Here is a 24550-nt window from a genome sequence, read left to right on the forward strand (position 1 = left end):
TTGAGTTTCAACTGATTTCGTCCACACAATGAAAGCCAATGGGACACCCTTTGTCAAAGTTTAGACTTTTAAAAAAAAACATTTTACTTTAATACATACATAACTTTTCTTACTTTCACTTAAATATGTTTTTGGCTTGATATTCTAACTTTTAATTGAATTAAGATTTAGTTATTGCATCCCTGTAAGTATTAAAAGCACATTATTTAGCAAATCATTGGCTTTGCACAAATACACACAAACACCACAGATACATTTGAAGTTTCCTTTCACATTTATTTTACAGTTGTAATTCAGACCAATTATCCGTTACATCTCTCTGACACAATATATTCATGCTACAACAATTTCAGCTGATTTGATCCAGAATGCGCAAAACAATTCTGTACAATGGTCATCTTCGCTTACACATATTGAACTACGTTTTATTATTTATTAACATTTATTAAAAACAGGAAAATAATAAATAAAATCTTGTTTCTCATCACCACTATTTCCTTCATTTATAACATGATTGTGTTTAGGTGTAGCACTCAGACACAAGGCTCCATTCCTTCTCAGACTGGAAGCAACAGGATCAATATCTGATCAATGCTTTTTCATTTATGATCATGAACAAATACAACAAATAATTGGACAGGAAAATGACTGGATTTGAAACCAAAGATAGATCATCTGTGTTACAGTGGAGCTTGTGTTGAGAAATAATATTTTGCAAATAAAAAGCGTTACACATTGTGAACAGTTTTAGAAATGTTTAGAAACATGATCACTAATATAATCTGCCAGTGCCTAATGCTTCAGACATAAATTAATTACAAAACAAACTATGAGAGACATCTAGACACCTATGAAATATCCACAATGTGAACCTAAACAAATAAAACATACACATTTGGGGTAAATTACACAAGTTTTCCGCACATCGTCTTTCAAGTGCATGTAAATGAATGTTTAAAATACAAATGCCCAACAGTGACAGCTATACAGCTTAAAGAAATGACAACTGAACACAGTACATAGATGGTGGTACAGTGATTAAACTCAGAGCTCAGTTTTAAACAGCACACACACACACACATATAGTGTCTAAAACAGAAACGAGGTTTTCCTACTTTAAAGTCTGTATGCTATTGAAGCTTGTTTCCGCCACTCAATAGAAAAAGTAATTGCCACTTTTTATCTCACAAATCTGACTTTTTCACTCACAGTTGCGAGATGTCGTGTTGTTTTCTTGGCGGAAACAAGCTTCCATAGCATGTTCACTCCTATCAAAATTAAAATGCATGCATTCAGAGAGATTGCAAGGGTCAGGGTTCCCAAAACTTTCAACCAATGATTTTTCCATGACCTTTCCATTCACCCATGATTACTAGATAAGGCTTTGTAAATTCCTTTTTAGGAGTGTAGCTCATGAAGTTTACTTATTTGCTAGCTTCAAAGTCACAAATTGAAACTTCCCAGGTTTTCTCTGAGTGTGGGAACCCTGAATCGTGTATGAATGATATGATCAAAACCAGCGAGCATGAACTATTATAGCCTGAAGGATACAGATCACAGAGTTTTTGGCATAATAACAGTAATAATACTGTTAATGTGTATTAACTAGAGCACAATGTTATGTAGACCTGATTACATTAAACCAGGCACTAGGGATCAAGACCAAATTATGGGTACAATTACAGCCAAAACAAACAGAACCACAGTTGTTAAAATAAAATTTCACAGATGTATCTTACTAAAATGTTTCATTAATAAAACAACTTTGGGTCAGTGTGAAACTAAAGAATCAATTAGTCAGTGAACTCAATGTTTCTAAATTATATGGGAAACATAAGTTAACATGATTTATGCAGATGAATGCCTTTACCCACAATCCTCCTGTGCTTGAATTGAATCTGTCTGTCCTCTGAAACCACAAACCTGAGGAATGCAAAACGAATGCTAGCGCAACCCTTTAACTTAAAGCCTTAAATTGACTACCATTCATATTTTTCATACTACGGAAGTCAATGGGGATCAGAAACTGTTTGGTTACCCACATTCTTTAAAATATCTTATTTTGTGTTCAACAGAAAAAAGAAACTCATACAGGTTTGAGGGTGAGTAAATGATGACAGAATTTTCATTTTTGGGTGAACTATCCCTTTAAGAATACAGATGGAAATACAAAACACATGTACAAGAATAAATAACCTAGCACAGTCTCAGTATGTATCGGACGATCTCAATCTCCTGTTCCAGTGACCACACACACACACACACACACACACCACAGTAAGACATGTGGCTGATATTAAGCAATAGCTAAGCACTGCATGATTATATTTGACAGTACATGTCCACCGGATGCCATTAACACATAACCGTCTCGCATAAACATTCACAGCATGACACAGCAATGTTTCCTCAATCGTGTCCTCAGTGACTACACTACACTGCTTTCCTGTTTAAAAAAATATAAATGTATGTGTACTACTGAAAACCCTTTCCTGTTGATGTAACGAAACGCTCGAAATTTTAATCGGAAGGATTAGAAGTTATATATTGTGACTTTTGCTTAAAAATGGCACAGGTCTCTTTGTTACTAGTCCATATAACATTTTGTCAAAGACATAAACACTGTTCAGAATGTGGAAATATGAAAACAACCCAGGACAGCGTTTATGATGCGATTGTGAGGTTTGTGCTAATCATATGCACGGAAAGGGCAATAACTTTTGAAAAGTTTGGGATCGGTAAGATTTTTTAAATGTTTTTAAAAGATGTCTTTTCTGCTCACCAAGGCAGCATTTCTTTAATTAAAAACGTAGAAAAAAAGTGAAATATTATTACAATGAAAAACAACCGTTTTCTGTTTTAAAATATTTAATTATTATTCCAGTGATATCAAAAGCTGAATTTTCATCATCATTACTCCAGTCTTCAACGTCACATGATCCTTCAGAAAACAGTTGTGCTGCTTAATATTTTAACTTTTTTCCAAAAGAACTGAATTTAAAATAAAAGTTATTTGTAATAGAAATCTTTGTAACACTATAAATGTCACTTTTGATCAATTTAATTCATCATTGCTGAATTAAAGTATTAATTCCTTAAAAAAAAATCTTCCTGAACCCAGGCTTTTGAATGGTAGTGTTTGAATGATTTGACAACTTCAACTGTAATCAAGCTGTTTGCAGTAAGTTAGTGTAACACCAGCTTCACTGGCCATTATCAAAGCTGAATGCATTAAAACATACACAAATATTTGTGTATGTCCTGTTGTTACGAATTAATTCTCAAATAAGATTGATCAAAATTATCTTCACTGATCATGTAGACAAATGCAGTGTGAAAGATGAAGCATGGATCAAAGCAGGAAGACTGTATGGACACTGTAAGAAAGTCCATGTGTGTGTGTGTGTGTGTGTGTTGAATATAAGTAGGTTTGGGGATGATAGAAGTAAAAGGCAGATAAAAATAACAACTCGCTTCTTGCCCTGTACAGTGGAGCATTTCAGGTTTCTCAACAGAAGATCTGTAACTAACTAACCCCCCCTCATCCTCTTCCTCTGGATCACTCATCCCCCATGAGACCTCTTCCGGGGATGGTGGTCCCAAGTGTGAGAGAGCGAGGGAGGTTTTAATAGCTGGCGTCTGTCCGGTAGCTGGTGTGGTAAGAGTCTGCTTTCAGCTGAGTGGTCTCTGTGGCGGAGGACGGCTGCATCACGATGGGGCTGCTGCCATCTGTGGAAACAGACACCTACTTTACAATACGACCAGCTAACAGCCCAAACTGAACCCTGCTGATAAACATTTCAGGCATGATTTTAAGTGCCAGGAAGCTGAACGGACCTTTGAAGGCATTTAACTGCAATTCTAAGTGAAACAGGCAATAATGTTGGGCGGGAATTGATTTTATCCATTAGGATTTGATTGAAACCAATGATACTATTGACCTACCTGCGCGGCCTTGGTTATGCCAGCAGAAAAGAAAAGTTTCATTTCAGATAAAAAGCAGATTAAATTATGACATTGTGCCGAAAGAGAATGAAACCAAACGTTATTCCTTTACAACAACATGCAATGAATTGTGTTCAATAGTGCCAGGGACATTTACACGGTGGCCGAGAGAGCTCAACGCGCCGCAACTGAAGAAAACGCATGCAAATAGAAAAACACCCGCAAATTAAGAAAACATTGTCATCAGTTTCACAACACATGTGTGCTCCAAATACTCACAACACAACCAAATACAGAAACACGCTGCAAATAGAACAGAACACAACGGAAACGTTTTCGGGTGACCCCAATAAGTGACGAACCCGGCTGGGACGTGCTTATTGCTTGTGAGCATCCCTATGCCCTACTCCCTTTGAAGGGCAGACGGCAGAGCCCTTGAAGTGGGCACTTTGGAGTGAGCAGGGCACTTGTGTTCCATTATGTAGCCGTTTGGAACGGACTTGATGAAGGGAGCAATGAAAGACAATGTAATTTCCTCATTATTTTCACCTGGGATGTTCCCATGACAACGGTGTCCATCAGCTGAATGGCTGTTATTACCAGAACTATCTTATTATTGCTATTAACATAACTGTAGCAAATAAAAAAAAGTTTTATATATCTGTGTGTGAGTGTCTCAAATTTAAAACTTTCCATCTCATCTTTGGACCCTGCATTATCTAACATTTCTTATGAAACTTTTTTACACATAACATGACAGCATTTGTACAATGTAACTGATGCATAGATTAACATCTTTCCCTCTATCTTTATTTATTTATTTATTTAATTTAGTTTTCAGCTCATTGTTCTTTTCTCATTAGTATTCTGATGGCATTGAACATACTGTTCATACATTTTGTATATTGTATACAAAGTTGTATGTCATAAACATGTCATCTCTGTATGCTTTGCAAAAAATAAAAAATAATAAAATAAAATAAAGTAGGCTTTGAGCTGTAAGCACGTCCCAGCCGGTTTGTCACTTATTGGGGTCACCCGAAAACGTTTTCGTTGTGTTCTGTTCTATCTGCAGCGTGTTTCTGTATTTGGTTGTGTTGTGAGTATTTGGAGCTCACGCGTGTTGTGAAACTGATGACGATGTTTTCTTAATTTGTGTTTTTTTTCTATTTGCATGTGTTTTCTTCAGTTGCAGCGCGTTGAGCTCTCTCGGCCACCGTACATTTATTTAAAACCCCATGAAATTGTTTGATGAACGTAGTTTTATTTCCAGATTTATTTCCTTTTGAAACGTAGGTTAGGGGGCATACTGAAGGCGGTTAAAAAAAAACTTAATAGCATTTAATTTAAGACCGCTAAACCTGAGAAGAACCAATATTAAAATTCTGTCTGATACCAATAAACTGAATTATTAATGCTAAATGGCTGATATTAAAATTATTTACAATTTGGTCAAAAAAAAAAAAAAAACTAACAAAAAACTAAAATCAACCAGTTTCAAATGCTATGAATTTAGGTATGACAACATTATAATAATATTGCTAAAGATTAGATTCAACAGTGTTATTAAATTATTAGTGTTGATAAATTAACTTGCTATATGTAATGTTTTAATAATTAACAAGTTAAACAAATTAAACATTATGAATATTGAAATCTTTATTATTATTTTACATATACTGTCATTTTAATAAAATATAATTTATTGAATATCCTGCAGAACTGCATTCCTTGTTATTTTTTTTAATTTGTATGACTAAACATTGAAATAACAAACAGTCATTTAAAAAAGTAAGGGCAAGATTTACTAACAGTTTGCGCCAGCGCAAACCCTATTTTGGCATTAAAAAACTACTGTCAGGATTTACTAAAAGACAGGCAGTGAAAAATTGGCACTGAAAAGGCATTGGCACAGTTATTGCACATGCATTTGTTTCACTTTCAGACGCAAAATCTATGGGAGGAGAGAATTTAAATGAATCGTGCAAGGTGATTTACTGGGTTTGTGCTAATCAATTTACTGTTTTTTGAGCCATTATTTACCGGCAAAAAAACTGCCGTACTTGGTACACTGCGTTGGTCATTATGGAAATGATCCATAATGTGTTCTTTAATTTGTGCATCGTCAGCAGATCAAGCGCAGAACTTTCACTTCCATCACTGCTTTTTTGGAATTGCGCTCAAGCTAATTTGCCCTGTTTAATAAGTCTAATAAGTCACCAAACCACAATATGCTACTTGCTATTGGTTGTCAGTGTCAGGTGGTATTGGTGGGAGGAGACAGTCTCATTCTAGAGAATTTTTATTAGACTTTTAGAAATACACCAGCTTATACATGATCTCAAAAATGCATGCATGGACTAATAGCCACAAAACTTCTATTTTGATCTTGAAACCATGTTAATTTGACTATTGTGAATGAATGAGCGAGTCAGCGTGTCTCACCTCTCTCATCAGACTGCATCTGAGCTTCCAAGTCTTCAGGAGACACATAGAAATCCGGCTCATCTGACTGCGGAGGATGAGGTTTACACTTCCCACAGCAGCAGTTACAGCAGCAGCACAGACAGCAGCAGAAGTAGCAGCCCGTGGCCACACCGCAGAATATAAACAATGCCTGTCAAGAGGGGGAAAACGAATTCAACAGAAATAACAGGATGCACATACATTTAGTATTTACACCATGGTTCAAACATTTAGGTCTCTTATGCTCACCAAGACTGCATTTATATGCTCAAAAATACAGTCAAACAGTAATATTGTGAAATATTACTACAATTTATATTTTAAAATGTAATTTATTCCTGCGATGTCAAAAGCTGAATTATAATCATCATTACTCCAGTCTTCAGTGTCACATGATCCTTCAGAAATCATTCTAATATGCTGATTTGATGCTCAAAAAAACATTTCTTATTATCAGCATTCAAATAGAAATCTTGTGTAACCTTATAAATGTATTTACTGTCATTACAATTTGATAAAAAAACAAACAACTTACTGACCCAAACCTTTGAAAGGTAGTGTATGTTACTTAGTATATATCTTGTATGTGTGCTTGTGTGTATGACTAACCTTGGCCCACCAGCTGGACAATACGAAGTATGTGTTAACATTCTCCTCTCCAAACTGTTCTGCCACGTAAAGGCCCAGAGATCCGTATTTGTCATAGATGTTGCGTTTGGTGGGGTCTGATAAAATGGCATGAGCGTTGTTGATTTCTTTGAATTTCTCAACCGCTTCTGGATTGTCGGGGTTCTTGTCTGGGTGGAATTTCAGAGCTAGTTTCCTGCAAACCAAAAGAGAAGAAATGAGAATGAAACTTTTATTAATGCAACTATGATCTTTCCTGGCATCACTGCCAATCTGCTTTTAGATGTGTTAATGTGAAACTATGGCTATGCACAGAATGGTATACTATCTCTCTATTACTATACTAATAGTGGTATACTATTATTTGACAATAAATGTTGGTAAATGTAGTCAGTCATCTGGGTATTCATGCGCAAAGAAAATGTACATACTGCGCAGTGTGTAGAATGTTAACACACAGAGGAAGTGAGGAAAATGTTCTGTCACCCTCTAGTGGATTTAATTGAAAACTCAAATGTGCATAACACAAGGAAATTTGTGTTTACCAAACCAATCCCTCTTGAGTAAAGAAAAATAAGATAAAATAAAATAGATTCAGAGCAATTTCTCCACTATTTTTATTGGTAATGTTGTAACAAATCTTTCTATGCCCCTCCAGAGTGTCTCACCTGTAGGATTTCTTTATGTCTTCTTGTGCGGTGTTCTTATCAACTCCGAGGACCAGGTATAGGGATTCTCCCGACGTGGAGAGTGAACGCTGTCTCTGCTGCTCCGCCATTACTATCACACACACTCACACACTCTCCCCTCACACAACCACCTCCTCTGTCTGAAAGAAAAAGAAGAGAGACGTGCGTGTTATATTTGCCTATATGTCTGTTATTTCCACTGCTTTCTGGTTTCTTCCTTGTCACAAACAGCAGCATAACAAGTACATACAAAACAATGCAAGCATGTACATGCCGCCATCCCAGGAATGCAGCAATACAACTTTTCAGTGTTCAAATTAATTTATCATATCCACTATTTTTTCACCCTACTACTCTTTAGCTCAGCAAAATACTGAGAACCACCATTATTATGTCAATCAGAGTCATAGGTTCATCATTGACCCAAATGTCTGTTCTGAGAGCACTAAGTCACTGCATTAACATTGTGTACACTCACTGCACTACAAAAAGTCATGTGACTGCAGCACACAGGGCGGTGTTTGAGAGGAAGGGAGAGATGCTAGTTCCCTTTAAGTGCGGATTTCTTTGCCATGGCTAACCCTTGTATTCGCATACAAACTAATCATAGTATGTTAAAATAGTACGCCAAAGGTGCCGGGTGCTCTTCCAGTGCACAAATAGCCCTTGAGCACTGGTGAACGAGTATGCGTCAGCATAGTGAACACACACACACACAAAATTTTTTATTCTATGCATCTGTTCTTTATTGGGCGTTGCACTCAAAAGTGGAGGCAGATAAACATGAGCTTGCAGGGTGGAGTTTTAGTGATTAAATTATTGGAGAAGTCCTGTGTACGTCACCAGAGAAGTCTGACTTTTTCACCGGAAGGTCCCGTTGTGACATTTCGATTAAACGTTACAAGGTCAAGAAAAAAAAAACATATTCATGGATGAATTGTACACAATACGATCTTTAATATGCATTTATAAAAGTGATAGGGTGAATCTTAATTTCATGCTGACTTTATTGCTAACAAATTTAGTTGCATGTCCTATTACTGACATGTTTTACTCAAAAGTATATACTTTCCCCATCACCAGTGTCATTCGATATGACTATAGTATAGAATAATAATTATGATTTTTATTGTCATTATTATTAAATAAAAATATAAAAATAATAAATATTTTTAAAGCACTACTGTACTGTAAGATAAAAAAAATGTATTTAGTAATGGGAAAAAGTAATTTTATAGTATAAAAGAAAAAAAACAACTATTTGCAATATAAATGATTCTAATTTGCCGTCAAATAAATGTATGCGCTGCAGGTTTCCAAGTGAAGCATGGCACTATGTTAATTTACACACTTGTAATTCATTATCTTTGGTTTCAGAGTCTCAGAGTGGCAGTCCTGTAAAAGAACAGAACAGCTCAAAAAAACACAATATCATGAAAGGCACGTTTGTAAATAAACAGTGCCGTGCTTCACTTGGAAACCCACAGTGTATATGTAAGGGATAATGTAGAGCGAGGCGGTTGTTATAGTGAATACAACCCCGACTGGCTGATCAGGTCTTGAATCAGCCTGAAGGGGTTGTATTCGCTATAACAACCGCCTCGCTCTACATTATCCCGCTTATTACATGGCTACCTACCAAATAAATCAATAATTTGACACAAAATATTGATTTAAAAAGGAGTTTATTGATTTAAAAACGATTGTACTGCTTCCGCTAAAGAAAATAGTCCATTCCGTCTCTACGGTTAGAATCCTGCGTCCATAGCAACGCTCTGTTTTTCATGGCAACAGTGTGTTATACTTAGCAGCGGTCTGTTATCAAGAAATAACAGACCGCATTCTACATTAGAATTCAAGCAAGCCATGTAAAAAATGTATTTAAATCACAGCCTTTGAGTTTTGATAATCACACTAATGATTTTATTTTGATATATCTTGCAAAAAAAAGAAAATAATAAATGCCAAGAGCTTTTTAAAATTGCAGGCTTCAATCTGATTTGTCGACTTTTATTCTTGATAAAGAAAATTAGGTTTATTTTTTTTAATTTTTTTGCTGTGTGCCATTATTATCAGGACAATCAAGCATATTTTACCCCTCATTAACAGTTCATTAAGCTCACTTTATGCAGACGGACAAAAGTCTGGCCAGAGAATTTGCTATATGACTTGTGTCAGGTAGGTGTACGTAAACACATGGAAGGAGATAGGGAGGCAATGTCTTCCACACAGGGAGAATCAGAAGTTACGTCCTCCTGTATGCAGGAAAGTCCATTAACCCATTAACCCAGAGTAATTCAGGTTAAGACACTTCCACACAAAATGGCTGCAAGGAAAACAAGAGACATCTCACTGTCACAAGAGGTCAATAAATGAATCAATTGTTAGCAAAAAAAAAGATTTAAGATTTAAGATCAAAGAAGACTCTTTGAGTACAATTTTTTTTTTTCATTCAACAAGCTTTCTTAGCGAGACAGTTTCGTTTCCATTCCAGGTTAATCGTGCAGCTTGTCAGAGAGTATTAGCAGATTAGTATTAGCGGAGCGTCTGAATAAGTGAAGGGTTATTTCTGTCCCTTCTCAAACCCTGTGTGCTTCTTCCCATAATTCCTCTAGGTGTGATACTCTAAGAGAGTGTGTTTGGGTGAGATTTCATTGGGCTTCACAGCTAGCCTACAAGATGTTATCTCAGTAGCCTTTGACCATTTCATTTGTGTCAAAACAAATACAGCATATGTTCGGATGTTAGTGGTGCTTATTTGGTGCATCCGTGTTTTTACATTTAATGCAATACAGTACGTAACACAAATGCACTTTAGGCATCTTACATCAGTTCCCACATGAGCGATTTATTGATTATCATAACAGAATATGCTAAACAAGGACTTGAAGATAGTTAACTCCTCATCAGCAACATAAATTCATCAACTAACCATTCAGAAATGTCATATTGCATTCTACATGTTGCCACTTCTTCTTGAGTCTCTCCATCATTGTCCGACTCCGGTTTGAACGTAAAAGGCAGAACAGTTTCTGACATTTTAGTGCGTGTCTGTCTGCAAGCTGCTAAGGACAAGAGCTCTTGAAGCTCCGCCCTCTGTGCCGGGAGCAGCAGCTCATTTGTATTTAAAGGGACACAAACAAAACAATGTGTTTTTTTGCTCACCCTCAAAAAGGGACAATTTTAACATGCTATAAAAAATGATCGGTGGGGTATTTTGAGCTAAAACATCACATACACACTCTGGGGAAATCTTGTAAAAAGGGGCATAATACCACCCCCTTAAAATTAAACTTCAGTGCATAACTTGTCTTTATACATGGTTGTTCCCTCAAAACCTTGCAATTACAAATTACGAATTTTGCTTGGCATTAGATTTGCCTAGACAATAAAACTGGCAAAAAAATAAATAAAAAAAATAAATATAAATTTATAAATATATACAGTGTGTTGATCCAAGGAGGACCAGAATATCATTAATTTGTTCAAAATTGTGTGCTGTCAGAGTATGTAAAGCATTTAATTAACTTGTCAACTGTTCTGTATAAGTATGCATGTAAGTACCATTCAAAAGTCTGGAGTCATTTTTAATGCTATTGAAAGAAGTCTTCAGAAATGTTGCATTTATTTGATCAAAAACACAGTAAAAACTGTAATATTGTGAAATATTATTACAAATAGCTGTTTTTTTGTAATTCAATATATTAAAAAAAATAAAAAAAAAGATCATTCCTGTAATGTGAAAGCTGAATTTTCAGCATCATTACTCCAATCTTTAGTGTTACATGATCCTTCAGAAATCATCCTAATATGATGATTTGCTCAAGAAACATTTCTGATTATTATAAATATTGAAAACAGTTATGCTGCTTCATTGTTTTGTGATAGCCTACTTTTTTCAGGATTCCTCAATGAAAAGACAGATCAAAAGGGCAGCATTTATTTAAAACAGACATGTTTTTTAACATAATAAATGTAGCCTATATACTGTAACCTCTGATCAATTTAATGAATCCTTTCTGAATTATAGTTCTTTAAAAAAACAAAAAAAAATCTTACTGATCCCCCAGTTTTGAAGGATAGTGTTTGTAGTATGAATGCAATACTAGTAACATCTATTCTGCATACTTTATGCTTGTTTGGACTTTAGAAGCCTCTTTTGACTTTCACCAATAAGCAGTGACACCCCCCAGCACACCGTAGAAACCATAACGCAGTGTGTTAAAAACAAGCATTAGCAAGCACAGATCAACCTCCCACAACACCAGCTTAGCACCATGCACCACCAACATTTGCTGAGAAAATGTTTTTTTAAAAATTACACATTATAGTATCTAATATTGTGTCAGTAATAAGCATGTGTGTGTGGGCTGCTAGCAGACTTCCTGCTTCAGCGGCTCATTAAATGTGAGTACTAATAGGGTTTTCATCAGGAGCAGGGCTCTGCAATGCAGCCTCACCAAAACACTACATCCATCTCTCTTCCTCTCACACACACTCCCTTCCCCCTCCGTGTCTCTGCACCACCATATGGTCCAGCTAAATCTTTAGTGGCCACCTCAGCCTTTGTACTAGCCTACTAGTATAGAGAAGGCTGCCAAAATCTCTTCTCCACAGCTTAATGAGTATCACTGAGTCCTTGTCTCTCCCATAAATGTTTGTCCATCAATTCTCTGTCTGGTCCCTCTGTTTGTGTTCTAACATCCCTCCCACGCCACTATGTGCGTCTGAGCAGGTGAAGTGATGCAGCTTGTTTTATGTGTGCTGGTTTTAAAAGGTCTGTTTGTAGAGGGATGGAAGAGCAGGACATGTTTGATGAGAGTCTGTACATAATGAACAAATACACAGAGGCTGTGACACACACACACACACGCAGAATGTTGACGTAACTAAGACCAGGGTTATTCTCATTAACCAAAACTACAACCACAAAAAACATTTTCATTAATTGAAATAAAATGAACATTAATTAAAATAAAACAAAATATAAAAAACAATTTTTAAGGTATTTTATTTAGTTTAAACTGAAGCACTAAACAAACTAAAACTTGATTAAAAAAAACTATATAGAGATAGAAAAGTACAAACAACTTGGATGTTTAAGTCATTTCAACTTAAATTACATTACTGACTTAAAAAAAAAACAGTTGAATCTTGCTTAACTTATAAAAAAGTATAAAATTGTGATGAGTTAAAGCAATGTAAAAACATGTTGTCATAACTTATTGATCATAATTTTGTACAGTGTAGAACAAAATTGCTAAAGTGTAAACTAAAATTAATCTAAAAGTTAAAACAGAAAATATACAAAACAAAATCTAATTCAAAATATTTACTGTGATATCAGAATTATATATATCAAAGATATCACTGTGTAAAACAACATGTATTGATTATTGTTAGGCATAATTAAATGGATCTGAAGCATTTATCAAAACAACATAAGGAGCAAACATTTGATGAGGACGGGGAACAAAAGCTCTCAGAGAAGAAGACCAGACACCAAACAGATGAAGAGTGGATGAACAAACAGCTGAGAGCACTACAGGAGCAAGGTTTTTATGAAAAGTCACGGGGTCTTGTGTTGATGATGGAAACTGCCTACCATTTTTCTAATATAGATATGAAGAAATCAAGAGCCACAACTTCTTACAAGAATACCACGATAACTCTCATGGAAATGAATAATCCATTATAGCCCAGGATCACGCAAGTAGTGTTCATCATTTCAGCCACTTTGCGTCACACAACTCGTGTCATTGTTATCTTCTGTCATTGTTCTGCATCCATAATGTCAGTCTACTTTACTACTTCCAAATACACGAGGACTATAAAATACAGTAAAACTATTTGTTCCTTCATTAAATCATCATTTATGTGGCCAATTATAGCAAAATGAGAAAAAAAAAAATCATATCCTACTGACTGGAAAACAAGCTATCCAGTTGAACTACCTATAATATCGGTGAAAGGAAACTGTCACATGATGTGATTTTAGTATCAGAGCCTGGGAAGGTAGAGAGCTGGGTAACATCAGTCGTAAGTTAGACACATCACTAACCCCGAGAAATGTCTGCAGTCGCCACAGAAACAATGGTGTGGTTTTTAAGATCCACAGACTAATTCTGTTATCAACGGTTGCCAGTCAAGTTACTTTAGTTCTTACAAAAATCTACAGCGTTGCATTTACTCACAACTACTTTTGTGCCTTAGGACTCTTATTAATGATATGTGGTTCCTGTTCTCATGCGTTTCATTTCCTAGTTTCTGCCTTCACATACACCTTCAAAAAACACATTATTTTTCACATTACATTATTACAGCACCTCTCTCCCCAGTCTGGCTCGAACACGCCGTCTAGGTCCTGTTTCAATGAAGCCCCTCCTTCCGAAATACGAAATGTCCTGTGATTGGTTAGCTGGCCCAGTGTGTCGTGTTGGACACCGCGTAGTGTGTGTTTGGGAAATGTCCCGTCCCTCCATAACTGTGAGCTCTAAATGTTGGGGTTAAAATGTTCAGGAATAGTATTAAAAATAAATTAACAACTCTGTTTGTCTGCCTTAAAGGGGACCTATTATGCAAAATTCACTTTTGTATGGTGTTTGGTAGTGGTGTCAACAATAATCGATTCGGCGATGCATCGCAATGCGGGGCATGCACGATTCAGCATCGATGCGGCAAAGTGCCATAATCGATTATGTCACTGTTTTAGGGGTGTAACGGTACGCGTATTCGTATTAAACCGTTCGGTACAAGGCACGCATTTTCAAACCGAACGGTTATTTCAAATGTAAGCGCGTCGCGAGCGCGCTCATAATGTAGACGCTGGCGCGACCACAACAACATCAAATGGCAAATGTAATGTAAGCGGAACGAAACTGAGCTACTCGTGACGGACTGTTTATCAGTTTGGACCAAAGCAGCGCGAGCCGATCTTATACTACACAGCGCTAAGAGATCCAGTAAAGAAAGCATTTGAACTCGCCAAGTAAGTAATAACATCGCTGCGAGATCTAGTGAGAAACATTCACATTTCTCCGTTATTAACGGATCAAACAGCGCTGACGTGGAAACCAGGAAGAAACATTGTGACATGAATGAACTATCCGGTGTCCTGTCCACAGATCTGCAATATTCACCATGGATTTACTGTAGTAACACTAACTGCAACTTTGGAAGTTTGGCAGGAATAGCAGGCTATAATGCTTTCAAGTAACATGTCGGATTTATTTCGACATTATGAATAACATTGCTGCCCTCAAATGTTAATCTGAACTAAAATAAACATTTGTTTATAAGCACAACATATTAGCCTACATTTAATTTTTTCCAAGGAGCTGTTTTGTTTTATATGCTCCTAAGAAGAGTCAATTATAGCTCCATAATTGCTCAAAGAAAAAAATGTGATACTTTATGATGTTAGTTTTAATAAAAAAATAATTAAAAAATAAATAATCAAGGAAATTTCTCTGGCATTTCTTTCTTTTTGCTGTATCAAAAACGTACCGAACCGTGATACAAGTGTATCGTATTGAACCGAACCGTGAATTTTGTGAACCGTTACACCCCTACACTGTTTATTTTCTGGCCTTGAGTTGGACAATAAAGTTGAAATTTAATTTCAAATGGTTCTCAAGCAAAGAGAAGAGAAACATTTCTCATTCAAAGCACTGAAAGCAATGATTTATGTTTTCTTTTTCAGGTTTGAAAATGCCATATCCAATACCCTGTACCATTCAATTTTATTTTATTTAATGACATTTATGTCAAAGATACAGGAGAGTGATAATACACACATAGCAGCCAATAAAATATGTTGTTCAATATCTGACTGCTTGTATTGCCTCATGACTGATGAAAAATTTGCCTTGTGTGCAGTAGAATTTTGATGCATCGCAATGCATCGTAGAATCGAATTGTATCGAATCGTTACCTGGTGAATCGTAATCAAATCGAATTGTGAGGGCAGTGCCAATGCATAAATTATATAACATATATATATATATATATATATATATATACATACATAAATGTGTGTTGGCAGTGTGTGTACACAACCACCCTACAGTGATAAAAATCCACTCACTCCTTTTTTTTAAATCCCCATAAATCATAAGCAGTCTCTCCAAACGACCTGTTTTCAGAATGTGGCTTTAAGCCTGGAACACACCAAGCCGACGCCGACGAACTAGCGCTGATGAAAGCCGACTGTGTTGTCGCCTCGCGTCGGGGTAAAAAGCTGCACTTGAACACACCGAGAGAACTACAGCCGACTGTCAGCTAGAATGCGCGTTCTGCGCCTGCGTGTAAATGAGACAACTGTCTATTTCTGCAGATATATTCGTCTATATTCGTTATTCAAAAAGGGAAACCGACGCTGCGGCTGCAGATACACAAACCGTAAACAAAGCAGTGCGTGCTTAGCCTACCGTTTTGAATATCAATCCTGCTAAACACTCTTTATTCCACTCCTCTCGTGTTAATATTGAAATATTCGCCAAGGAACACTCAGGTAAGATGACGTAACATTAGAACAGCCTTCTATCTGTACCGTTTTGACTTTGCTCGCTGTTTTGCTATTATTCTCGTGCACTGACTCATTCACTAAGCTGAACAGCCAATCAGAGTTCCCTCTTTCACCGACGGCCCGACGCCGATTCAACATGTCGAATCGGCCGTTACAAAGCCGACGAGGACCAATTTCAGCCGACGGTGCGGAACACACTGAGAAGATTTAGTCGGCCGACGCACGGAAACTGCCCGACGGCCGACCGTCGGCTTGGTGTGTTCCAGGCTTTTTAGTGACATCACTAAAGCCACAGGCCCCACCCACGAGTGTTGACTGACACTGCTGTTATAACTTAGACCCGCCCTGATCGAGTTCACTGCGAGTTTACACATCAGCCATTGCTGCAGCAATGCACTCACGAGAAGCGTCAAAGCATCTCCCAAGCGTTGAAGGTGTTGTAGCTGGATGTATTCATTCACATAGCTCTCTCTATGTACTCTTGAAATCTGCCAGCCACTGAAGACGAGGTGGATTCATTTTGTTTTCAAAGAAAATGCTCCCTCAACTCTACAGAAATGTATGTAAGTTACTTATGCACTTCTTATACTGTTTACTCAGCTCTAACAGTGATATTCTGAAGAAAAACTGATGCTTCATCTTTTGTGTGACATACAGTAAACTTTATTAAACTCATCAGTACATCATTCAGACAATTCAGATCGTCAGACGGAGTCCTACAGCAGGCTTGCATTAATAGTGTATACAAGCAATGCCAAATAGGTTATAATCGTAATTAAACTAAACTATACCTGTTCCAACTCCATACAGCATATATTCTCTGACTCTGTAGGCATTTTTATGGTCGAAATGAACACCATTACTGTGACTGTGTGTTTTATTATTATCATCTTCCCTGTTCTGGCTCTGATCGCGGCTGCTTAGGCTCCGCCCCCTGTGCCGTGAACCAGCAGCTCATTAGCATTAAAGGAGAAGCACTAAAACAGCGCGTTTTTCACAGACCCAAAAAATGATGATTTAAACGTGCTGTAAATAAAATTCTGTTGGGTATTTTGAGCTAAAACTTCACATACACACTCTGGCGACATCAGAGACTTATTTTACATCTTGTGAAAATGGGCATAATAGGTCCCCTTTAAGAAAGGCCAAACAAAGGGGATTTGGAAACGCTAAAGTTGAAAAAGTGGAAAAGCATAATAGGACCCCTTCAAAGTAGTGCATATTATTTACATATATGAATAATCATTTGAAGCGTACTGTATGTTTTATACACAGCAAAAATAGCCTGTATTTGACAGAAATGTAAGCAAGATGACCATCTAGAAAGCGCAGTGAATGTTTATATGGTGGTCAACGAATGGGACACTAAAATTATATTTAGCATTCCCTTCATTTACCACCATATAGACGGGCAGTCAGAGAATCTGCTTGCCAAACAATACAGAATTTTGTATAGAATACAGTAATTTTGAATCCGCAAGGACAAATTATAGAAAGATATGTTTTCTTGACATTATTTTTCGCTGTCTTTTTATATGTCATCACATTGAAGCGTTTGCTGCTGAAATGTGGTACAGGAAACATTGCTTACATTTTTATTTTATACTGGGATAATTCTGGGGTGGCAAATAAGCGCTCATTGTAAACACAACGGCTTTCTTATATGATGAGTGGGTTTGGCATCATGGCGGCTTTGTTTCCAGGACAGGTGCACCGTTAAAAAACGCAACACACACATCTCCCAGAAATCCTGTAGAATTCAACCAATCAGATGACGACTCCAAAACTCCTGAAGTGTTTCCCATTTTCTGTGCCATATGCATTCAGCCAACGGTCTGAGGCTGAGACTGACATCAGAGAACCACAAATAAAACGAATGTGTTGTTAAATTATTAAAACGTTCATTTAAAATCTCAGGGGGTACTTCAAGCAAATATTTCAAGACAAATGAGTTTGACTTCGATAGACAAAAAAATGTTGGGAATCCCTGTTTTAAGTGAAGCTGATCGAGTAGGTTCCCCCCTGTGATTGCTTATGGTGACCTAAATTAAATATGTGTGCCATGTGAGGTGTGAATTTTCAGGTCAGGAATACACACATGCATACACATACACAAGACAAGGGATGGTGATGAGCATCTGTCGGCCAGCTCTTGCTCATTTCTCTGCGTTGTCTCATTCCGTAGCATTCTCATTTTCTTTGAACATTTCTCTCTTTTCCTCAATTCTATGTTTGTAACGGTGTTTATTTTAATAATGTGAACTACACCTTTAACAAATGAAAGAAATGTGTAATTAAAAAAGTAAAATGTCAAGCATCCTTATGAATCCTAATGAACTCTCATCAGAGAGATGTGATAAGAGCTTTAATCTCACTGTGATCATCACACCTGTAATCATCATCTGTAAGACTGTAATATCACTCAAGTGTAATCTTTATCGAAACTGAATCATTTAGAGAGACAAGCATTATTCAATGCACATTTAAATCAAGTGAGACATATCTGAAACTACCAACGATTGTCAGGTAAAAAACAACCCATTTGCCAGGATTAAAACAATCTCTCTTGACCATACACATACAGTAAGCAACATTTCCAGGCCAACAAATTGTTACATTTATTTGTGAACTTTATGATTATTTAAAGAGCAGTTATATATATGTTTAGGTAGTATTAATCCAGCATGACAACACTGTGTGTCATTTTGATTATCAGATTCAGAAAGAGGGTCTAACAAACAAGCCTCATTCTGGCAAACACACATGACGATCAATGTGTTATATATAGTGTGAGACACTGCACTGCCCCATTTATATATATATAAATATATATTTATATACATAAGGCTGAGTGGGAAATTGTATGAGCATGTGTGGTGGTTTCCCCATCAAAGATCTCCTCAATCAGGGTAACCCATAGAGAAGCTCTTAAACTCTTAAAAAAGTAAAGAGCTGAATTGATAAAGGCAGCAAAGAGTCTAATATCTAAAAACATTGTTTTCCTTAATATTTAACTAGCACCTATCTCATAATAAAATGTATTGTGAGAACAAGTAGGGTTTTCATCAATCGTTAACTTTTGATTCTTGCTTTCAGTTTTAGGTTTTGTTGCAATATGAGCGGTCCGAACAGTCACAAAAATGCAAAAATTCTGAACCATCATATGAACCATGTAAGGAGGGTAAAAGTAAAATACATGTCACTATGGATCAACTGGTCATATTAAAAGCTATACAGGGTCATTCCATGTCAAATCAACCAAATTTTGTAAACTTCCTGCCTCAAATGATTGATTTTGTTTGATCTTTTTTTCCTGAGGAAATACAAACATAAAAAGTGAAGAAAGACAAAATATTAAATGTCATGGATGGATATTTATTGAGTAATCCACTATTTTGTAGAGGGGGATGAAAATGACAATTTTCACCAGAGATTTGGATCCAACAAGGGAATAAAAATGACTTTAGAAAGATGGCAGCATTACTATTTTATTTGTACACAAATATTGATATGCTGATAGTTAGATCTGTTGATTTAGTACTTAGAACAACAACATAGTAACGAAACATGTTTGTCTGTTAAGGGCTACTGTAGAACCATTTCGGCACATTTCAATGTAAGGGGACCAGCGGTGTATGTAGATAGAAAGTGCTCATTCTAAATAATAAAAACATAACGGTTCATTAAGTAAGGTCTTTATACACCACTGAAAACATAGTTATGTATTTGATATTGCATTTCTGTCAACAGATTCTGCTAAATAGTTACACATTGCACCTTTAAATGCCAACGGTGAAAGTTCAAAAATGGGAAAAAGCATTTTTCAAGTTTTTTTCCTCTAGTTTGCATCTCAGGAAGTATTAAAGACATCTTAACATCCTTTTAGAATCTGGTTCTTAAATTAGTATTTTGCCATCTTCATTCATGAAGACACTATATGGTTTAATTCCATTTTTTTACCAGAGATATTGGGATCTTAATACGGCTCCAAGAATTAAATTGAACACATTTTCATTGTCAAAAACCAAATGTGGGCCACTTTGTATACAGCTGATGCTTTTTTCTTTTAAAGGGTCACGACACCCCCCTCTTTCAGCTCAAGTCTAGCTCACAATCTTTTTGAAAAATGCAACTTAATTGGGCGTGGTGGCTGTGAGAAGAAGGGAGGGGAGAGGGTGTGGTATGGCATGGCATGGGAGAGGGGGGAAACTGCCATCGACTGTCACTAAAAATCAGTGGTAAAACGTGAGGAAATGCTAGATTTTTTTATAGCTGGCAAAGTTATAGTCTAATGAAATACACTGACACCTTATAATTGTATTTAAAACATATAAATGCACATGTATATGTATAATTATGTCATTATAAAATATATATTTGTTTATATACACACTATAAATGCATATATTTGAAAATAAATAAAAAAATCGCTTAAAAAAACCCCGTTCAGTAGCCTATCCTAGATCTACGCGCCCCCTAAACCCACATAATAAAGATGTACAGTGACAGAGAAATTTGCACAAATTAAGCATACGTTCCATACAATTGAGGTATTATCGAAATATCTAAATTTTAATAACGAGTGATTTAACAGAAGGCAAGTAAAACGGTCAGGGTTACATTTTAGACACACACACCTCTGAAGCGATAGAAAAGTCCTCGGGACCGCATCACTCGCAAGACGAAACCTGCATTGGTGTACAAGGCCTAAGTCCACCATTCTCCCGTTGAATGGTTGCTACACACACACATAGTTTAGATGTGTCCGTGGTTGATGGCCAACCAGCCGCCCGCAGTCAGAGTCCATCCCGGGCAGCATCGCGAGGAAAGATGCACTGGAACTTTTGCACCACGAAAACAAACGCGCGTCCCATCATTGCCTCTCTCATCTACTACGCGATAGGCGATATCATAGTTTGACATGTCTGTCATTGGAAAGATCCACGTGGTGTCATGAATAATTAATAGAAAGTGTCTTCTCATTGGATAAAAAACTCAGTCTCATTAATAATTATGAGACACCGATGAGTCATCAGAGTACTATAGTGCTCTGCCACGTCACAGCCAGTGACGTGGACACGATGAAGATTTTAAACCAGGAAGACGAAAATAGCGTATAAAAACTAAAATTTAACCATTTTCCCGCTACTATTAAATCCAACAGATGCTAACTTTGTCTTCAATGGTGTTCAACACACATACCTCTGTTAAAATCTCAGAAATTTTGGTTTAGGGTGTTGTGACCCTTTAAAGAGGAATGTTTTAAGAACAAATAATGCTGAAATTAATTTTTGTTTCCCTCTATGAAAACAATAGCATAGAACATTCCTGTCTGAGTGCCATAAATACTCTTTTTCCCCAAGTTTGCGTGCCAGTAACTCAAGAAGTATTAGAGATATCTCCATATGACATTACATTCTGGCTCTTAGTACTTTTCTTTTGGTATGTTAATTTTTAAGGATCTATATGGTTCATATTCAGATATTGGGATCTCAAAGCGGCTCCATGTTCAAATAGTTGAATATTACCCAATTTGCAGAGCTGATACTTAATGTATTTAAAGCGGCATGTCTAAAGATTAAATTATGCTGAAACTAGAAATGTAGCTTGTTACCCTATATTAAAACAATTGCAAAAAAACATTTGAGTGCCAGAAATATACACTGACAAGATTGTGGCACAATGAACCGTTTCAGAGATATTTGGAAGAAGGGATTTTGTTGATTTTGACAGCTTCTCAAGCTAGAGTTCAAATTTGCAGTTTTGCAACATGTTTGAAACAAGTTTCATGCCTTAGGAAAGTGTGTTTGTTCTCTCCCCAAACATTGTATTCACACACAGACACAAACAAGATTTGCTTCACCGGCTTGGATTGCATTACAATCTCCAATTGTTGTAACATGTGAAGCATAGTCAAAGATCGAGTAGCCTAGTATCCACAGGGGCATAATATTTGGTGAAGTGACTGATAATACGTCAAACTTTTAAACATTTAAGGGCTCTGCCTGGGTAAATGGGACCCTGGGTATTTCTTTTTACGTTTCACAATGAAATGAAAAGAAATGATAAAAAATAAATAAATAGCCGGGACCTCTGAGTTGACACGGTCCACCAACTATAGTTCAAGACTTCAGGGTGAGAATATTCACACATTAAACTGATCAAAAGAGACAGTAAAGACGTTTATAATGATACCAAATATCTTCTATTTCAAATAAATGCTGCTCTTTTGAACTTTCAAATAATATTGAAAATATATATAATGGTTTCTACAAAAATATTAAACAGCACAACTGTTTTCAACATTGATGATAATAATAAGAGTTTCTTAAGCAGCAAATCACCATATTAGAATGATTTCTGAAGGATCAATTGTCACTGAATACTGGATTTTAAAGGTTGTATCAGCGATTTCAGGCCCAAAAAAGGCCCAAACATAAATGATCATATTCATCTAATCTTTCCTAACGATCCGCTAGCTGCCCGCCCCATAAGCAGGCCCTCAAAAAAACTTGTCTCTGTAGGCAGCCTAGGCTCTAGGCTCTTCACCAACCACTCAAAACCAAAATAAATAGTGTTCCAACCAATCACCGTCTATCGAAGTCACCTGAAATCGCTGATACAACCTTTAAAATATAGAAAACAGTTATAGTACTGTCTCTACTGTATTTTTGATCAAATAAATGCAGCTTTGGTGAACATAAGACACTTATTTCAACATTAAAAATCATCTGACCCCAAACTTTTGAAAGTTAGTATACCTGATTTTTTTTAAACTGTACCATTGTGGTTATTTTTGAAGTAATATTAAAAAAGCATAACCTGATGAGACCACTGAACATGAGTTTACACTGGCTGGATTTAAAAAAAAGACATGGCAGATAGGGGACTTTTCGTCCTCATTTCAGAAGACCATCTCACGCCACAGAGGAGGACCTCCTAACACCCCCGTCATAGACTATACGCAGTTAGTTAGCCTGCTTTAACCGCAATACTGACTAAACAAAACCCTTCAAGAATCCTGGCACAGCGATGGCGAGAAAACAACTTCTAAAACCATCCAGTTAATTAGCTAATGGAGCACAAGGAAGGTGCTTTCAGCAGGTCCTCTCAATGAGATGGACCACTTATGAGTTATGCAGCATTTTAGAGCAAAACAGATGGACAACCCAAATTCAAACCTGAGATTTAAATATGTGCTAATGACAACAGAAGAAGGTGGAAGACTGAGTACTTCAAGAAAGAGCACAAAAATGAGTATCTATATCATAAGATGAAATAAGAAGGAAAACTTGGTTTATGGCAAGTCATATCTGGACTATAACAACAAGAACAAGCTGTTTCATCAATAAACATGATGAGGACCCACTGACAGAAACAAATCAGCGCCTATGTGTAGATACATGATAATTACAACTCAGAGACCAGATAGCAAAAAAGAGCAAAGGACGTATTAATTCTCTTTCTGTCAAGATACAGGGAAGCCAATATAACAACTGGCAGTGTCTTACCCAATGAGGTTTAGCAAGACCATTGAGATTCAGCAGGAGCACAAATCTAACAAATAACCTCAAATACGTTGACAGCCTGATGGGAAGAGTTTCAATACTGATGGAGGCCAAACGCGTGTTTACTGACCGGTTGGAGATTTAGAGCCTTTAATCCCCCTGTACTGCGCTCAGCATCCATATTGGTTTGCTTGTTAAAGAGATAGTTCACCCACATTTAACCTTATTATATCAAATCATTTATTTGTTCAAATCCGTAAGACGTCATAAAAAAAAATAAGATGCAGAACGACAGCCGCAGTCACCATTCACTTTAATTGTTTGGAAAATAAAACGCAATGAAAGTGAACAGTGATTGAAGATGTCAGTCCTTCCCATTTAATTTGGTCTTCCAGGAAGAAAGAAAGTCATGCGACATGAGGGTGAGAAAACGATGACACAATTTTCACTAAGGGTGAACTATCCCTTTAATGCTGGTTCACCGGACTGCATTAATCTTTCTCGCTCAAAACCCTACTACAGCAGACAGCAGTACTAAGTTAATCCACGAGCAAGGGCAGCATGTATGTGTAACGTTAGCAGCAGGATTGAGACGCACAGATTCTCCTCTGGCTGCGTTCACATTTCTTACCGTCTAGGAGAGAAACGTAGGTAGAAGTGTAGATCGTCAGTTCTTCGTATAGTATATCTTATATCTATAAACGGCCTTCAAATAGGAGTGAATCAACCTGCGGTGCTCAGATACGGCGTCCTGGTCTTATGATCGTATGAAGCAGCGTCTCCGCTCA

General features: G+C 36.7%; 1 protein-coding gene across 1 annotated transcript; it reads right to left on the bottom strand.

The window, feature by feature from the left end:
• Window positions 1–251: 251 nt before the first annotated feature.
• dnajc5ab (DnaJ (Hsp40) homolog, subfamily C, member 5ab) lies at window positions 252–24533 on the bottom strand. Its single transcript, XM_084099003.1, has 5 exons — window positions 24394–24533; window positions 7707–7867; window positions 7021–7234; window positions 6391–6562; window positions 252–3729 (listed from the first exon to the last, which is right to left on the bottom strand). The coding sequence occupies exons 2-5, from the start codon at window positions 7814–7816 to the stop codon at window positions 3626–3628; spliced, it is 600 nt and encodes a 199-aa protein (XP_083955129.1). The 5' UTR covers window positions 7817–7867; window positions 24394–24533; the 3' UTR covers window positions 252–3625.
• Window positions 24534–24550: the final 17 nt, after the last annotated feature.

Source organism: Abramis brama, assembly GCF_963993115.1.
Source record: "Abramis brama genome assembly, chromosome: 22".
NCBI lineage: Eukaryota > Metazoa > Chordata > Actinopteri > Cypriniformes > Leuciscidae > Abramis > Abramis brama.